This window comes from Sus scrofa, chromosome 1 (assembly GCF_054392235.1).
Source record: "Sus scrofa isolate SSC_HxYL_T2T_F1_AM1 chromosome 1, Sscrofa_HxYL_maternal_Yorkshire_Landrace_v2.0, whole genome shotgun sequence".
Taxonomy (NCBI): Eukaryota; Metazoa; Chordata; class Mammalia; order Artiodactyla; family Suidae; genus Sus; species Sus scrofa.
The window spans coordinates 163,516,788-163,535,387 of NC_139383.1; the positions used below are offsets into that span (position 1 = coordinate 163,516,788).

General features: G+C 36.2%; 1 protein-coding gene across 49 annotated transcripts in view; it reads left to right on the top strand.

The window, feature by feature from the left end:
* RTTN (rotatin) overlaps window positions 1-18,600 on the top strand; it is a 144,256-nt gene that overhangs the window by 2,165 nt on the left and 123,491 nt on the right. For 10 of the 49 annotated variants that reach the window (XM_021099245.2, XM_021099260.2, XM_085018066.1 and 7 more), the window contains exons 4-10: window positions 1,098-1,184; window positions 3,269-3,362; window positions 4,377-4,491; window positions 5,772-5,922; window positions 8,614-8,779; window positions 10,666-10,847; window positions 13,412-13,527. In XM_021099245.2, coding sequence (XP_020954904.2) covers window positions 1,098-1,184; window positions 3,269-3,362; window positions 4,377-4,491; window positions 5,772-5,922; window positions 8,614-8,779; window positions 10,666-10,847; window positions 13,412-13,527 — 911 coding nt within the window. Of the gene's footprint in view, window positions 1-1,097; window positions 1,185-3,241; window positions 3,363-4,376; window positions 4,492-5,771; window positions 5,923-8,613; window positions 8,780-10,665; window positions 10,848-13,411; window positions 13,528-18,600 lie in introns of all 49 variants that reach the window. The other 39 variants (XM_021099249.2, XM_085017816.1, XM_085017838.1 and 36 more) reach the window with 10 other exon arrangements.

Genomic DNA, 18,600 nt, shown 5'->3' on the forward strand with positions numbered 1-18,600 from the left:
AAAAATTGGGACAATAAACAAGAACATCTTAGAGAATTTTTATGAGGGTTAAGTGTGGCAGTGACTGAATAGTGCTCAGCATAGGGCCTGGCATATGTTAAGCACAGACTCTTGGCTGCCACTGTTACTTGTTGTTCTTGTTATTTGATGTCCAGTGTAGTGCCTTGCTCATAGAGAGCATTTGAATTGATTCAAAGAAAAAAAATGCTCAAAAAATTTATGTGATTGATGAGTAAAAGTAGAAAAAAGTATGTTAAGTAGAAGAAAAAGTAGAAAAAAGTCAGTTAGACCCTGTTTTTCTCTGTACCAGCGCTGTATTGCCACTGCTGTGTTGTGAGTCTTGCTATTAACAAGAACAGCAGTAGCCGCTGCCATTTACTGAGTTCTTGTGTGACTGTGACTTTTAACAAAATAGTTTACAATTTCTGTCTAAGCTATAACAAGTAAAGAAGAATCTTAAATCATGAATTTTCCACTTACTTCCTTGCAGGTAAGATTAGAGGTATGGTCTAGGGCTAATTTTTAGTTACCTGTATTAGTATTAGGAACCACTAGCATGAAACCTTCAAAGAGGAAATTATAGAATTTAGTTTTAGTCTTTTCATCATTCTGAGTCTCGTCAAAGCTGAACTGCTAAATTTGTAGTCATGTGTGATAGGGAATTGTCAGAGGTATTGAAAAATAGAGTCTGACTCTTGCTTTTGACAACTTTTTCTTAAAACACATTAATGGAAATTGAAGTGATCAGGAGCCACATAGAGTAAGAGACGAGAGAGATGGACTAAGAAGCAGAGATGAGCAGTCCTTGGATAAATAACTTTGTAATAGCTTCTTTATATTGTTGATGTTTTCATTCTAACAAATAATTGTAATTAACAGTAAAAGAAAGAGGGGGGAATCATCAATTAGAAATTGACTCAGCACTCACATTTCTTCCTCTTTAGAAGGACAGACTATTCAGAGAAACAAGACTGGGTTATTTTTCTAATTTTTAAAACGATTCAGAAACTTTAGAAAACATTAGTATTTTAAAACAGCAAGTTTTCACTTTCAGGAAATAATTTATCATAACACAGAAATATATATTTTCTTTTCAGAATTGCCACAACAGCCTGAAATCTTAACAGGATATTTTCCTCAAGACAAGAGTAGTTTCCAGCTGGAAGTGCCTCCACAACCCGTGGGTGGGTATCTGTAGGGAAATAGGTCTTGATGACAATAAATTGGAAATTAATGTCCTTTTCCTCATTGTTGTGAAGGCATATCATAGTCAAACTTGAATGTTTCGGCAGCAAACTGAATGTTTGTTTCTTCAAATTAGATTAGGAGAGAGAGAGAGTTTAAGTAGTAAAACTTGGTGTTAATCTGCCTTGAGCAGATGTCCAGGCAAGTGGTCATGGTGGCCCTGGCACGTGGTGCTGGTTGAGCGGGGCAGTCTGTCAGGATCTGTACTATGCACTGTATATGGCACCTCTTTATTCTCCAGCTCACTAAGCAGTCCTGACCATCCAGTGGCTCAGACAAAGACTCAGGTCATCTTTGTTTCTTCATTTATCTTTATCCCAACATCCACCTGACTAAAGAGTTCTGAGTTAGAGCCTCTCCTGGAAACCTCACCCAGGTCTTTTTGTGTCTGACTGTGTCTGGTCTTTGCTCATATCACAAGCCACCTTCTCAAAGAGCTCTTCCTGAGGACTCTAGCCAGTGATAACTTTTTATCTATATTCGCTTTTCTTCCTGTGTGTATTTGCTAACTATGTATTTACTTCTTGATTGTCTCCTTCATTATAAACTTAGTGACATAGTTCAATAAAAGTTAAAAAAAAAACCTTAATAACAGCTGCAAACATTGCTTTATCCAGTGTGGGTGTGTGGAATAATGCCAGAAATATATCAGGCTCTCAGTATGTATTTTTTGAATGAATCCTCATGGAGTCCCAGTGAGACCAATATTAATATCCCCATTATACTGATGAGGCTACTGGGACTCAGAAAGGATAGAACCTTTATACTGGCTAACTAAGGGCATGGTTAAGTAAGCATGTATATCCCATTTTATTGCCTGCATGCTGGAAAAGGTTGTTTCCAAGGGACTGTCTGTAGATGTCAGGTATTCAGTTTTACTCAGTTTGGAAGCCGTCTGTGATAAAAAAGATTTTGTAGAAACTCTTTGAGTATAGCATAAGAAAGAACAGAAAATTTGTTCAGCTGTTCAAATACTCTACCTTTCCTTTCTGGAAAAGTTTTGTCAGGCTAATGGAGAGCTTTGGTTTTAAGATGGTAGCTCTTCATGTTTGTGGCTGAGGCTTAGTTGAGTGGCAAGGAGAGACACCAGAAGGGAGTGATTCTGGGCCTGGGATGGGTGGGGTGTATTTGAGTGAAGCCGTTGGAAACATTCAGGAAGATTGAGATGGTGACACATCTTCATGTGAGTACCTGTTTGTGGATTGATGGTATGACTGGCTTATTTTGCGCACATATTTATGTGTGCAGTATAAGCCTGTCTTTCCCTCCACCCTCTTCCTGCTTTTTCCTTAGACAGTAAACCTTGCTTTTATGATGGCACTTTTGAAAGAGGCAACTGTGCTTTGGGAATTTAATAATACTGTTTTCAGAATTTAACAATTCTATGCTCTTTTCAAAGCATTTGGCAGAAAGATTGTTTGCCATTTGGAAGGGCTTATGTATTGCCACCTTAACTCATACACTATAAGATCTGCATAAAAATAATTTGAAGGAAGGTAGCTGAAAACTGCTTTGGTTTCTTGGATTTTTTTTTAATCTTGTTTGAACGCTGACATTTGATCTTTAACTTATGGTCTTGAAGTCATTTTCAAAGAGGTTTAAACATCTGACACATTTAGTATGTTTGAACATGATTAATTAAATATATTCTGTGATTATGCTTATATTGCTTTTAATTTCAAAATTAGAGATCTCCAAATGCCAGTTCCTTTTTTGTTTAAGCACTATGTTCTGATCAGCCACACAGTAACACAGAAAATTTAATTGATACTCTAAATGTCATTTAATATTGGTTTGTATTTAATGCCCTTCCCCTAATTATAATCCGTGAGTTCTGTTTAATTATGAAAACAGAGCTATGTCATTTAATCAGAGGCAACAAATTTCAGCTGATCTTTTTGGTAATAGTTTAGGGTACTCTAAGCTGTAACTTAAACTTGTCTTAAAGGTGAGGCCTTACTCTTACGTTGTGAATCTGTCAACATTGTCTCCTTAGATGCCTTAAGTTTTGCTCTTCCATTAGCAGCAAATCCGACCGTGAAGTGCCTGAAGTTTTCTACCTTCCCTTGGCTCCCCCTGACAACAGCTGATAGGCATGTTCTCTCCTCTAATGAAAGGTACTGTGCCTGAGATATTTCAGGTATTTTGGCTTTTGGTATTTATAGCCATTAAATCTGAGAGTAATTATTCTATATTTTTACCAGGAAGAAAGATACTAAGTGGCTGTAATAGGTAGTAATGGGAATATGTGAATGATTTTCGCTATTTCAAAAAGCAAGCCAGAAAATTTCCATTTGCCTTTAATCAGGCTTCACATCAAGTTTCTTTTTTGTGCTTGGAATCCTGTGCCTTCCTTGGTAAAATCTCTTGTTGACCAGATTTGTGGCCATTGCTTAAGCCCTTGGTGGATAAAAAATGGAAAAATTAAATATAAATAGTCTTTTTAGTAGACAATACATTTCAAAACATGGGCTCTGGTCCGTGAAGGTTGAGGACCAATGATCTAATCTTATGTAGTGGATTTTATTTGGTTGTTAACGCCCCAAAGTAGATAGCTGATATCTAGAAGTTTGGAGAGTGTTTTAATGTCTAATTTCACTTTTTGCTGAAACTTAATTTCAGTGGATGCCACAAGAAATGAATTGTTTGCCTTTTTCTATTGAGAATCTGAAAAATAAAGACCCATTTCTAGAGTCAGGGCCAGATACAGGTGGATGCTATTAAATGAATTTTAATGATGGCATTTCCAAGGCGTCAGTAAATTCTCTTGGAACAACATATGGAAGGGGTAGCATGTACCTGGGACAGAGGGGTGGTGGTTTTGATCTGTCAGTTCTGAGGTAGTTGCTAAGGAGGAGATAGTGAATGTGGACTGGAGCTGGGCTGAGGGTCTTGTGGGGCTAGAGAGTCAACAGGCAGTTACTCTGGCACGAATTATGGGCACATGAAAGAACACCTACCTCAGGGTTGTTCATTGATTAGAGTGGCGATCTGGGCAGTCTTCCCAGGGGAAGTGATGTCTTGGCTGAGACCTGAAGGATTGTGAATAGGGTCATTATGCAACGAGGTTACTTAGAATCTGGTAAACTCTTTTTAAAAATAAATAATACTCTATTGTGTATATTTTATAGCTCTTTAAGAAGTAGTAACCACACTTTAATCTGGAATACCTGTGAACTATTGAAAGATGTTATCATGCAAGATTTTCCTGCTGAGATTTTCCTTCAAAGGCCAAAAATTGTTCAGGTGCGTTTCCTCTGTAATAGTTTCATATTTTGAAATAGAGAAATTTTTGCAATGAAACACATTTTGCAAAGTAGGAGTCCATGGGAAGGAAATTTGCAGTATCATATTTAAATAATGAAGTATTTGGTTATTTAGATCACTTATTCTCTTACTTGGATAGTGGTCATTCTTCTGATAGTAGGTAATCTTGTTTGATATATGCAGTCCAGTTTGACCACCTCAACCTTACTAACATTTATGGATCACTTAAAGGGGAGAATAGACTTGGGAAACTGAGGTTGGGCAGCAGAGACCCTTCTTAATAGTAAGAATAGCATCACTCTTTGAGGATGTAGGTGTTTAAGGCATAGTGCTCTAATCTGTGGAAGTATGGTGGTGGTGAGCATTGTAGATGGATTCTTTGCAATGTAGTTTATTGCATACCTGTCTAGTAGAGAGATGGGGGTCCAGGGATGGAATGGTGGCACACGCACAGCATCTGGTAAGGCCCAGCACCTGCGTTTCGGAGTTACAGGGCTGAGATGGGTGCTGGGGAGTGGCAACTATTATTACATACTGACCCAACTGTGAGTGATAGCAGAGGAAATGCTATTAATTATCAAAGCATGCAGAATGATTTAGCTATTTGAGCTGAAGAAGGCTTGCCATAGTGTTTAAAAAGTGCCATGTAACTTGATGTCCTGAATGGGGAATAATCCCTGTGCTCTTCAGGATAGTCCTCAGCTAACAGAGCTTAGATATGAGGAACACTGACTATTGGTTTTAAGTTTTATCTTTTTGTTTATTTATTTATTTATTTTAGCTTTTTAGGGTCACACTCGTGGCGTATAGAGGTTCCCAGGCTAGGGTTCGAATCGAGCTACAGCTGGTGGCCTACACCACAGCCACAGCAATGCCAGATCTGAGCCATGTCTGTTACCTACACCACAGCTCATGGCAATGCCAGATCCTTAACTCACTGAGTGAGGCCAGGGATTGGACCCGCATGCTCATGGATCCTAGTCGGGTTCATTACACCTGAGCCATGATGGGAACTACTAAATTTTCTCTTTTTAAATTTGATCCATCTTGCATTATACTAAGTTATCTTTTTAAATTTCACCCATCTTGCATTATACTAAGTTATTTTTGCCCATTTGTGTTTCTTATATCTGATGAATATTTGGCAACTTATTTTAATTCCTTTGATTATTCATTTAACCTCACTTGAGCTCCACATCCTTCTTTGAAGTTGAGCACTTTGTTCTCTTGATCATTTTCATTGCTCTTCTTTATTTCAGAGCCTCTTATCTCTGTTGAAACTGGCCTTTGGAGGAGAAGGAAAACATCGCCTGGCATTACAGTCAGTTTCCTGCTTGCAGCAGTTGTGCGTGTATTTAAGAAACAGACTTAACTTTCACCGAGATCCAAGTTTTTTCTCTAGTAAACAAGGTATTTATGTTTATTTATTCATTGGTCACTGGTGGTATTTGTGATTCTTCCGAGAACTCTCCATTATACTTATTATTGGGGCTTATTGTGTATAATACATTTTCACAACGTAAACTCCCCATTCCCAAGCAAAATCAAATTATAGTGAATGATAGAAGCATGATCCCCTCATCTTTTTTTTAATAAGAGACATTTGCAAGTGTTTTTCTCCCATACATGCAGAGTATTGTTGGGAGCTAAGGACCAGGGTTCTGGGTCCAACTATTCATGTGGGACTTTGGCCATTTTAGCAAGTTATATGTTGTATTAATGTTTGGTTTGAAAAGATACCTATTTGTATTTTATGAAAAATGTTTTCATGTAGCTTGTAAGGGAGGCAGTGCCAGACTTTTCAGGGAGAAAGCACCACCTAATGGCCAAAGAGAGTACTAGGCTGGCCTTTTAAAAGACAGCATTTACAGTTTGGGATTTCTCTGCACTTTGAAAGTTGAATATAAAATTGCAGTGATTTGTCCTTGTGCTTCATAGTTAAGCCCTATTAACAGTTTTACTGATCCTGTGGTTCTTGAATATTTATAGTAGCTTTATTATGGATCTTGGGGGTATGTGATTTCCTTAACAATGTTCTTGAGAGCTTGTGAGTACCCCATTTTTAATCAGTAAGAGTTACAATGTTGATAAAAATAGTGGATAAATGGGAAAACTTATTCACGTCTTAAATAAATATTTATCACCTACTATATGCCAACCAATAATGTAGTCTAGGGGGTATAACACTGAGCAAAATAGATGAGGTCCCAGTTTTTATGACTTGATATTGTAGAAGGTGGAACAGGTAGGAAACAAACACGTTTCCAAATTAAACATGCTGGAAGGGAATAAGAAGGGCCATGTGACATTGTGACTGGGGACATGGCTTACGTGGGTAGGACGGGTGGGGAAGGCCTCTGAGAGGAGGTGACCTGAAGGATGAGAAGGAACCATCCCCTTGCAGAGTTGCAGAATGAGTGTCTAGGAAGCTCAGACCATCAGGCATGAGGGTGCCCTATGTGAGGAATAGGAATCAGGCTGTGTGAGTGGAGTGCAGTAAATGGGGTACAGAGAGCAGAGCATGGTGAGGTCAGAGAGGTAGTTTGTGCCAGAGTGTTTGGGGACGTGCAAATCTTGGTAGGGATTTTATGGGTTTTTTGAAGTGCAGTGAGAAGTTCTTAGAGAACTTTGTTACTGTTCTTCCCTCTGCAAATGCCTCTATTTTACCTGCTTTTTTTTTTTTTAAAGAAATAATGTTAAAATATATATAACAAAATGTCATTATATTTTTGAACATGCAGTTTTGTGGCATCAATTATAGTCACACTGTTGTGCAGTCATCACCATCATCTGTTTCCAAACCTTCTTCATCATCCTAAATAGAAATTCTCTAACCATTAAGCAGTACTTCCCATTTCCCCTTCCCTCTGCAGCCCTGAAAATCTCTAATCTGTTTTCTGTCTTGGTACCTCATGTAAGTGGAATCATACATTATTTGGCTGGCTTATTTAACTTAGCATGTTTTCAAGGTTCATTCGTGGTGTAGCATGTGTCAGAACTTCATTTTTATGGCTGAATAATATTCCATTGTATGTATAAACAACATTTTATTTATTCATTTATCTGTTAATGGATATGGTGTTTGTTGTTACCTTTTGGCTGTTATGCGTAGTGTTTTAGTGAACATTAGCACATCTATTCAAGCCCCTGTTTCAGTTCTTTAGGCTATAAATACAAGAGTAGAACTGCTGGGTCATATGTTAATTCAGTGTTTATCTTTCAGAGGAACCACCAAAAAGTTTTCCACTGTGGCCGCACTGTTTTACATTTCCACCAGCAATGCATGAGGCTTCCAGTTTCTCCACATCCTCTCCAACACTTTTTTCTTTTTTCAAAAATCATACTTGTCCTTGTAGATGTGAGGTGGTATCTCATTGTGGTGTTGATTCGCATTTCCCTAATGACTCCTGTTTATGACTAGTGATTCTCTAGTGACTTTTCATGTGTTATTGGCCATTCATATATCTTTAGAGAAATGTCTATAAAAGCTTTTCGTCCATTTTAAAATTGAGATGTTCAGCAGATTTTTTTTTTTTAATGGTTGAGTTTTAGGCATAATTTACATATCCTAGGTACTAAATCCTTAGCAGGTATATGATTTGCAAATATTTTTACCATTCTGTAGCTTGGCACATTCTTGATAATGTCCTTTGATGCATGACAGTTTTAAATTTGATGATGTCTAATTTATCTATGTTTTCTTCGTTTTTGGTATTGCATAATTCACTGCCAAATCCAAGGTCATGAGGATTCATCCCTATGTTTTCTACTAAGAATTTTATGGTTTTAACTTATATTTGGATTATTGATCCATTTTGAGTTAATTTTTGCATGTGGTTTGAGCTAGGGCTTCTCAGAGGGTTTTAAGTAGGAGAATTGGAGTATTTGGTCTCTTGGTGAACAGTGTTGGCTAGAAGATTCCATGTGATCAGGTCAGTACATAATTAATGTACTAAGGCAGTAGTTGCAGAAAAGGTTGACCTTTTCTTTTGCCTCATAGAAACATTTCTACTGTCTTAATTTTAAGTTTTTTTTGGAAGAATGACAAATACTACATAATCAGTAACCTGTCTTTATGAAGGAATAATTTTTTCCCCCCAGATACAGTTTCCCAAAATTCTTCTCTGTCTTATTGTCATGAAGCAAGAGTTACTCATCATTCCCAGAATCCTTCTCCTGGAAGCAGTAGCCCTCGGCCTTCTGTGGTTGGACGCACAGGCCAGCGACCCAGAGGAGATGGCCAGGATTGGGATGCAGTGTCTTCCAGGTGACTAGAAGAGCTGGGTTAACTTGTATGTGTGTTTTAATTTTAGAGGGAGATCGTTATTTTTCTCTTTTGTCTTTTTGTTTGAAACATTAATATGGGTATTTGCCTTGTGTTAAACCAGAGACTTTCATACTTTTTTGACCATGACCCCCAGTAAGAAATAAATATTATGTTGCAACTCAGTACACAGACATATATACTTTGTGTATGTGTGCATGTTTATGAATGTGTGTATCCACTAAAACAAAGTGTTTAAAAATAGTACTCTGATTCCATGTGTTACACAGTAAACTTTATTTTCTGTTCCTTTCTATTTCATTAAAAAAAGAATGGTGATTCTGACTCAGTAACATGTTTTAATTAGCCACAAATGGAATGTGATCTAGTTTAAAAGCATAGCTTTAAATACTCGATGCATTTTGATAATATTTTAAACTAATTTTTGTAAGTTTAATCATAATTTAAATGCATCAGTATTTACTATTAAAGGGAATTATTAGAGAATCTATGAAGCAAAGTGGCTGTCAAGGTAGACAGTTTATGGTATTTTACTTATTTGTGGAAAGAAAGATTTTTGTATATCAAGTTTTCTTAAAGGGATTGGCATGGTATTTGTATGTTACCTCATCCTTAGGCTACAAGCATCTTAAAAACCCCTTAGTCTTTTCTTTAGTGTATTCTGCTAAGTGCTTGGTAAGAGTAGCACCTGTTGGCTTGATTATCCTCTTGTGACAGAGCTACTGCTGCCCCAGGCTGGCATTGACTCATGCTTGGCATGTGCTTGGTGTAGGCCAAGTGCTTCAGTGTTTTGTCTCTTGTAGTCCTCCTCATAACAATCCTGTAATAGGATTGGCATTATTATCATCATTTTATAGAAATACCTGAGTTTTGGCAAGGCTATGAGCGTAACTCCAGTATATACAGTTTGTAAAGCACAGGGGAGGGGTTTGGACAGGATGGGAGACTGTGCTCCTCATCTTTACAGGTAGCTGGGGTTGATCAGGCATGGTTTCTCTCTTCACTCTTCCTCATTCTTTGAGCTGTATCTAATGTGCCACATGCTTGTAAATTTCACCCCTGAGTGAACTTCCTCCTGGGCCCCTTCAGAGTTTTAGAGAGGCCCAGCTCTTTTCCATATTTTGGGATGCTTGGTATGTTGGAATTGAAGGAATGACAAAATGCATTAAATTTGGAGGGTTTTACATTTTCAGTAGATCAGTGCATCTTCAATTGTGGATAACATCGAAAGTCAACATTTTGAGGTGCTTTGTAAATGTGTTTAAGCCTTTCTATAGAGCTTTTATCCCCAACCCACCCCTTTATACCAAAGGTAAAATTCTTTTTATAAGGAAAGTAAGAAAGATGAGATGTTCCATTTTTGGCTGCATTTTTAAAATCATGTGATGTTGAACGTACTAAATAAAGTAATCCATTTCTCATCATGTTTTTCTGGCATTTTCTAGCATTCTTCAGTTGCTAACATTGGCTTACTTAGAACATTTGGTGAAAATCACAGAAAGTCTAGGAAACCATATGAAGTATTTTGTTTTGCCCTTGAAAGTTATGGAACTTTGCTATAAATCTGCTTTCCTTTAGACGTGGATTGGTCATCAGTGCTAATGCTGATTGCTACTATAGGAAGGTTGACACATTTAGAGAACATCAACTTGAAAAGCAAATTATAAATGCATTTTTAGTTTCATTTACAGTTTTGAGCCACCTTTATGGAATTTATTCACATAAATTTGTGAGAATTTATTGATCAGAATTGTTCCTTGGAGTAATACAGTATGAGGCTTCTAATATGTCAGGCAGCAGATATGCAGTAAGTCTGTTTGTGGGCTGTTTCCATGCTCAAAGGTTATTATTATTTGTGTGCTTCACAGTGGAAGTAGCAGTCATGCTCATGTCAACTCAAGGGTGTCTGTCCATTCACCTTTGGACGTGGTGCATCTGGGCCTGCCAGGGCTGGAAGCTGAGGATGCCCTGGAGCTGCGATTCCAGCAGCTTAGCCTGCCTCAGTTCTGCATCTCCATCCTGGAATCCGCTGTTCCCCTCTTAAAAACAGGTTGGTTGTCCTTGAAGTCATAGTTCTTTTTACATAATTGGTGTTTGTTTTATCTGTTTTCTAGGGCTCTCATTTTTTTTCTTTTTCTTTTTTTTTCACTTTCTATGTTAAAATCTGTACTAACTTATCTTTTGGGATACAGCTTCCTAAGAACTTAGTAAGGTCTTTATTATCTCTTATGTGGGTGCCATGGAGCACTGTTCAGATAGAGTATCCCCTTCCATTTCTGGCCTTTTATTGCACAGGCTTCCACTATGTGTGGCTGTTTTAAAGGTAAGTGCTGAGAAAACAATGTACCTGTAGTAAGTTAGAGAAGATGGACTGGCATGAATGGACTGGAATAAAAAAGTCTTTGGCTTTTGCTTTTTAGAAATTTTTTAAGTTGCTTTTAGTTGTTCACTCTTCCTATTTAATTTTTACTTGAGCTATGAAACATGTTAAAAGCCCAAATACATCCATCACTGGATTCTTACCTTGGCAGTATTTTCTTTTTCTTAAAAAGCAAAATAGAACAAAACTAAAAAAAATCCTCAAAGATTTCTTGGATTTACCTTTTTTCTCAAATGTGTGGGGTAAATTTGTGAAGATGTTCTGCAGTATATACTGGAATGTAGTTGTGATTTTAATCAAGAGTGATGAAGAACAGTAACAAAATGGCTAATATCCAGCAGACTCTAAGTAATCAAACAGTTATCATGATTGCTGTGCTTTGCTGCTATGCTTGGTTTTGTGCCATTATTCCATGCACTCCTCACAACAACCCATTTTATCCTTTGTCCATCCCTTAGTGGTAGTTATTTGCTTCTCTCCCAGTTTTACAATGAGGAAGCTGAGGTTTAGTGTGCTTTAGAAACTTATCCAAAGTCAAACAGCGAAGAGGCTTGAACCACAGTTCAAATCCACACATTTTGCATTTTGCAAGGTAAAGAAAGATTTGGAATAAATAATGACTTTTATTCTCTAAATATATACATTTTAAGTAGTTGATTAACTTGTGAAAATAAAAATACATAATACACAAGTTTTACTTTTTTTTTGGTTTATGCTGGTTGAGTGAAACATACATCCCATGTTATTGGTTCTTTAAGTCCTGTGGATATTTTTTTGTCTGCTTGGAAGTGATGGGGATGAAGGCAGGAGGTAGCTGTATATTTGGGAACACTAAAAATGTTTTTTCCTGAGGAAAACTATATACCTTAACTTCTAACCCGTGGTGCTGCAGAGACAATGCTGGATCCCCAGCCCTCTGTACCACAGCGGGAACTTCTCACTGACTGAATAACTCTACTTCTAGGATTTAGGAGTACATATTAATTCATGTACTAATCATGTGAAATGAAGGAAGATCTGAATTTTGGCATAATAAAGTATATATGTTTGTTGGCATGGTATACTGAGGAGAACAGTTTTAGACTTAATGATTTTGCATTTAACCTTTTCTTAATTTGCTGTAAAAAGTCAGATTGATAATTATAAAGCTGTATCTTGGTACATAGAATTTTCTAAATGTTCTCTTGCCCTTTTATGGTAAATTATTGTGTAATTTGTAATTGTTCAATGTCCTAAGAGATTTCTAAGAGAATTTGCTCCAGCTGTTCTAATGAAACAATTAATCTAGACCCTTATGATCTGGTAGTTTGTTTTACTTTTATTCATTATAAATTGACCTTTGGGACAGGAAAGTCTTGATTGAGTATTCACCTCACTTAGAATTATGAGTAGTGGGATTCCTTTGTTATTCAGTCTCTGGAGAAAGGAGATTGCTTGGGTGGTTGTGACTGTGACAGCATAGTTTCTTCTGGAATTTTTTTTTTTTTTTTTTTTTTTGTCTTTTTGCTATTTCTTGGGCCGCTCCCGTGGCATATGGAGATTCCCAGGCTAGGGGTCCAATCGGAGCTGTAGCCACCGGCCTACAACAGAGCCACAGCAACACGGGATCCGAGCCGCGTCTGCAACGTACACCACAGCTCACAGCAACGCCGGATCGTTAACCCACTGAGCAAGGGCAGGGACCAAACCCGCAACCTCATGGTTCCTAGTCAGATTCGTTAACCACTGCGCCACGACGGGAACTCCTGGAATGTTTTTAGTTTAAGGTGAGTACAGGCTTCCCAGACAACTCCTGTGTGGGAAACTACTAATTCATGACAAGGCTTAGGCCTTCTAGTCCTAAGTGGAAAATTTATTAAGAGTGCATCTTCTCAACTTACCTGTGCTTTGCCACATATTTTGTGTAACATGGGTAGTCTCTGAGTTTGAAAAATTATTTCAATTTATCTCAGTTCTTCTAGTTAGATTATTGTTATTCTCTTCTTCAGTGTTTCTTCCACTTGTGAGCACATTTTATTTTTTGTGGTAAAATAGTATTAAGATTGAAATAGAAATCTGTAATGGTGACTATAGATTGTGACTTCCCTATTCATCTCTTTCAATCATTCTAAAAACACCAGAAAATAAAAATAGAAAGAGATATAGGAATTTGAGGGCATGGCCAACTAGAGGAGTAGGCAGTTTTCTCTGAAAGTTAACTTTCTTTCTTAGCTCTCTCCTGTTTGCATTCCTAGGTAGTAGACAGATGATAATAAGAGTTCTGGAACTGCTTGCAGAGGATATGATACTTATTGGTGAAGCAATTTCAGCAGATATCTGGGATGACAGCAGCCTTTTTGCTATAGATATGGTGAGAATCAATGTTTTCCTTGGCATATGGGTAATAATATTCGTATTTTATTTTATTTTGGTCCTTTAAACCTGGTTTCATTGTCTCATTAGTCTTTGAAAGCTTGCTTTGTTTTAGACATGATAAATCCCAGCTTTATTTTGTGCATAGTCTGGAATAGGCCATTTCTCCAGAGTTTCTGGTTACTTTTAATGGGGAACTGTATATCAAGACCAGAAACAGGCCATTAGGGCTGCTCATAGTTACTGTGATATTCTTTCCTTACAGTAATAGGACTAGGAAATGTGTACTTAAATTGTTGCTTCTGTGTTTAAACTTATATTTCTTTGCTTGGACTTTGTTTTCCTTCATAGAACTTCTTAGCAACATCAACATAATTGCTTATTAGCTTTAACCTTCAGCATGCAGTGTATAATTTCAGAATAGCAGCATTGGTATCACTGTGGTCAATAACTAATAAAGTTTAAGATTTCCTTGCAGTTCTTTTTGACTTAGACTAAATCTCACTAAGAATATACAGTCAAAATTCTGTCTTAAAGTCACTAGAAAGAATTAATTTCTCTATTACCAATTAAGTATACAGTTGGACTAGTTTCAGTTTGTTTTCATTTTTGGGAATTATTTTCTCTTCATAAAAGCATAACTCAGATGTCTCCCTACTGTCCTGTTTTCTGGTTTATTTTTCCATTTTTATTTTAGTTTTTGAAAGTATATGCTAAAAAGTATGTAGGCTCATATTGCCCCTCCCACATCTTACCTTAAAAGTGGTATATCATATACAATTTCATATCTTAATTTTACAACTTAATAATAAATCCTGTATGGTAACTAGACTTATTGTGGTGATCGTTATGTATAGAAATAATGATTTACTGTATGTATAATACTAACTAACAGTGTGGTAGGTCAGATGTGTTCAAAAACAAACTCAGAAAAATCATTTGTGATTTTTGATGTGTGATTACCAGAGGAAGGGGTGGCAGAAGGGGAGTTGAAGAAGGTAGTCAAAAGGTACAAATTTCCTTGGAGTTCCCATTGTCACTCAATGGTTAGCGAACCCAGCTAGCATCCATGAGGACTTGGGTTCAATCCCTGGCCTCGCTCAGTGGGTTAAGGATCCGGTGTTGCTGTGAGCTGTGGTGTAGGTTGCAGATGCGGCTCAGATCCCTTGTTGCTGTGGCTCTGGCGTAGGCCAGTGGCTATGGCTCCAATTCGACCCCTAGCCTGGGAACCTCCATATGTCGCTGGTGTGACCCTAAAAGACAAAAAGACCAAAAAAAAAAGGGGGGGGTACAAATTTCCGGTTGTAAGATAAATAAGTACTAAGGATGCAATGAACAACATGACAGATATAATTAATACTGCTGTATATTATATATGAAAGTTTTTAGGAGCGTAAATCCTAAGAGTTGTCATAACAAGGGAAAAAATATTTTTTCTATTTCTCAAATTTTGTTTCTATAGGAAATAATGAATGTTCATTCAGTAAACTTAAAGTGATAAACATTTCATGATGTATGTAAGTCAGATCATTAAACTTTGCACCTTAAATTTATACATTGCTGAATGTCAACTATAACTCAATAAAATAGGAAGAGAAAAGAATGCCTCCATGTAAATGTAGGCATGGAGATTATTCCATGTTCATATGTAGAGATCTTCATTCTTTTTTATAGGCTGCAAGTGCTTCATTTTGTGTTTATTCACCTGTTGATGGACATAAATGGTAACAAAAATTATGTGAAATGAGTGATGTGCATTTTATTTCATACCTGTGCGAGGATGTCTCTAGGGTAAATTTCTTTAAGTGGGATTGCTATATCAAAAAGTAAGTATATTTTTTAGGGTTCCCGTTGTGGCATAGCAGAAACAAATCTGACTAGTATCCATGAGGATGCAGGTTTGATACCTGGCCTTGCTTAGTGGGTTGGGGATCTGGGTTGCTGTGAGCTGTGGTGTAGGTCACAGATGAGACTCGGATCCTGTGTTGCTGTGGCTGTGGTGTAGGCTGGCAGCTGTAGCTCTGATTTAGCTCCTAGCCTGGGAACTTTCTAGTGCTGTGAGTGTGGTCCTAAAAAGCAAAAACAAACGAACAAATAAATAAAGTATTTTTAATTGTAGGTATTGTCACATTCTCTTAAGTAGCTATACTGTTTCTTTCATTCACCAGCAGTTTATTAGAATATGTTTTCTCCTTAAGGCTCAGCAGTAGGGTTTATAGTCAAACCTCAGATTTTTTCCATTTTGATATTATGTCAATTTAGTATTAATTGACACTTTTCTATAAGTAAAATTGAGTGTCTTTTTGTAGCTTTAAGGGCCATTTTCATTTCTTTTTCTGTAAATGTCCAGGCTTTTATCCATTTTTCTCCTGGGTCATTAGTCTTTTGTTCTTTTTCTTGATTTTTATGAGTTCTTTAGGTGTTAAGGCCATTGGTTTTCTAAATGTTGCAACTTTTCCCCCAGTTAGGCTATTTTTTTCCCCCCAGTTATTTATTTTTTTTCCCCCAGTTATTTATTTTTTGATTTTATTTTTTTTGACTCTCCTTATGATGCTTTTGACTATGCAAAAGATTTTATTGACTTATTTATTTTTACATAGATGGTATCTTTTTAAAAAGTTGCTTCTGGATTTTGGAACATGGAAAAATTCTCTCCATAGCTTTGGAAAGATGTGCTATATGTTCCCCTTTCTTGAAGTTTATGTTTTTGAATTTTGGGAGTATTTTCCTCAATGTAGATTTATTATTATTTATTCATATAAGTATGTATCTATTCATATAAATATTTATTTGTATATGTGTATGAATATATGGGTATTTAACTGTTTTATATAAGTATAGTAGACATATATAATAAGCTACATGTTTTTTAAAGTTGTTTGATACATTTTGACAAAGATACGCACATGATATCAATTAGTTTGCATTTTCTAGAAGATTTTATGAGTTAACTCACTGTATGCTTTTTTGTATGCTTTCTTTTAGTATGATTACTGTGAGGGATAACCATGTTGTTTCATTCAAATGTACTTCATTTTATTGCTGCCTGCTTTGTTCTTTACTATTTATATTTCAGTAGGGAAGATAATTTTGGAAAGTGTGGCATTGTATATTTTTCTTTTTGAAGTATTTTAATAAGTAGTATTTTGCACAAGTGATCAACACATGAACAGGAGCCTCAGACATGTCATATAACAATATAATGTTTAAGAAATCTGAACTACCAAGAATATGTATCCACATAATGGGAAACTATATCCTTTTTACATTTCAATATATCATTAATCATTTGAGATTTTATATCTTTTATTTTGAAATTGTCACCTGATAAGCTTGCTTTACTTGAAGAATTAGTGTGCTACTTTTTCCATTTATGAAAATTGGTAACTTATGAAAATTTATTAGTTATAAAAATATATATTGGGAGTTCCCGTCGTGGCTCAGTGGTTAGCGAATCCGACTAGGAACCATGAGGTTGCAGGTTTGATCCCTGGCCTTGCTCAGTGGGTTAAAAGATCCGGTGTTGCCATGAGCTGTGGTGTAGGTCGCAGACGCGGCTCAGATCCGGTGTTGCTGTGGCTCTGGTGTAGGCCTTTGGCTACAGCTCCAATTCGACCCCTAGCCTGGGAACCTCCATATGCCGCAGGAGCGGCCCAAGAAATGGCAAAAAGACAAAAAAAAAAAAAAAAAATATATATATATATATATATATATATATATATATATATAGACTCTTTGAGTTACCATCTTTTTTATGCATTTGTTATTTTGACCTAGATCTGTCTGTGTTTTATTGGACTTTGTTATAGGCTGCCTGAAATCTTTGTGTATAGAGGTTAGAAGAGAAAAAATAAATAAAATCCTGATGTTTACTTAATACCTATGTGTGAAAAACTTTTCCAATTTTTACATACACAAATCTCTTGAAAAGAGAAACAACTTATAAGTATTTTATAGATAAAATATATTGTTTCAAATCCTTCAATTTTTTTATTTATAAAATATGAGTGGTAGTTCTTAATCTTCATTTTTGTTAGTCCTTAAGGTTATCACACTATTTTGTAGTACTTTTAGAAGATTTTCACATATTGAAGTTTTTCAACAAGTGAGTTTTTCCTTAGAAGTGTGAAGAATGTTTTATCAGTTACTTCTTAAAATAGCTGAAATTTCTTGGCCAGAACATTTTTCTGTGAAAGTTAGTCATTCACTTTTAACTTTTGGCTGCTGGTCTTTTATGATTCAATGAATTATTTTTACTTTAAAGGTTAAATCTGTTGTACAAGTGCCAACTGGTATGTTATAAATGTTAAATAAAACAGTAGTGCTTGAAATTATATTTGACTTACTTATTTAAAAGAATAAATTCTTCCTAGGGAAAAATTTCATTCCTTTGGGCTATATATTAATAGAAGCTGACAGAATATCTTAATTTTTCTTAATTTCTGTACTTTTGTCAAGTTTAAAAAGAAAGCTAAAGCAAAATTTTTGTTGTGGCATTAAAGGAACAAAGTAATAAATGTTTACCAATTCAGTAATTAAATATCTGAAGATTTGTAATCATTTCTTTAGATCTTTCCAAATAGTGCTAATAGCACTTGTGTCTGGAATTCCATAACTCACTTTGTGTCAACATAGTCAAAGAAATGTTTTTCTCCACAAATTGTATATTTTTATTTCACTCAAATAACAGGGTGAAGGATTTTGAAGATTCCAGAGAGAAGGGCTTGATGATTAACCCTTCAGTAAAGGCTCAAGAAGGGTACTTGAACCTGATTATAAATTGATAATTTGGGTGAAGAGATCTCTAATTAGCATATGCTTTTTCTGCTTCTGCCCACCAGTCCAGAAACAGTTATTTTAGTTCACTAAACATTCTTTGATTGTTTATTATATGCTGGGCACTTGAGGGTACTGGGGATTGTTCATTATATACTGGGGGTACTGTTGATGAATACACAGCAGTTTTTTTTCACTCTTATGGGAGATGGATAAAAAATTGGCTATATTCCCCATGCTGTACATTCCATCCCCATGACTCATTTATTTTGAAATTTGAAGTTTGTAGCTCTTA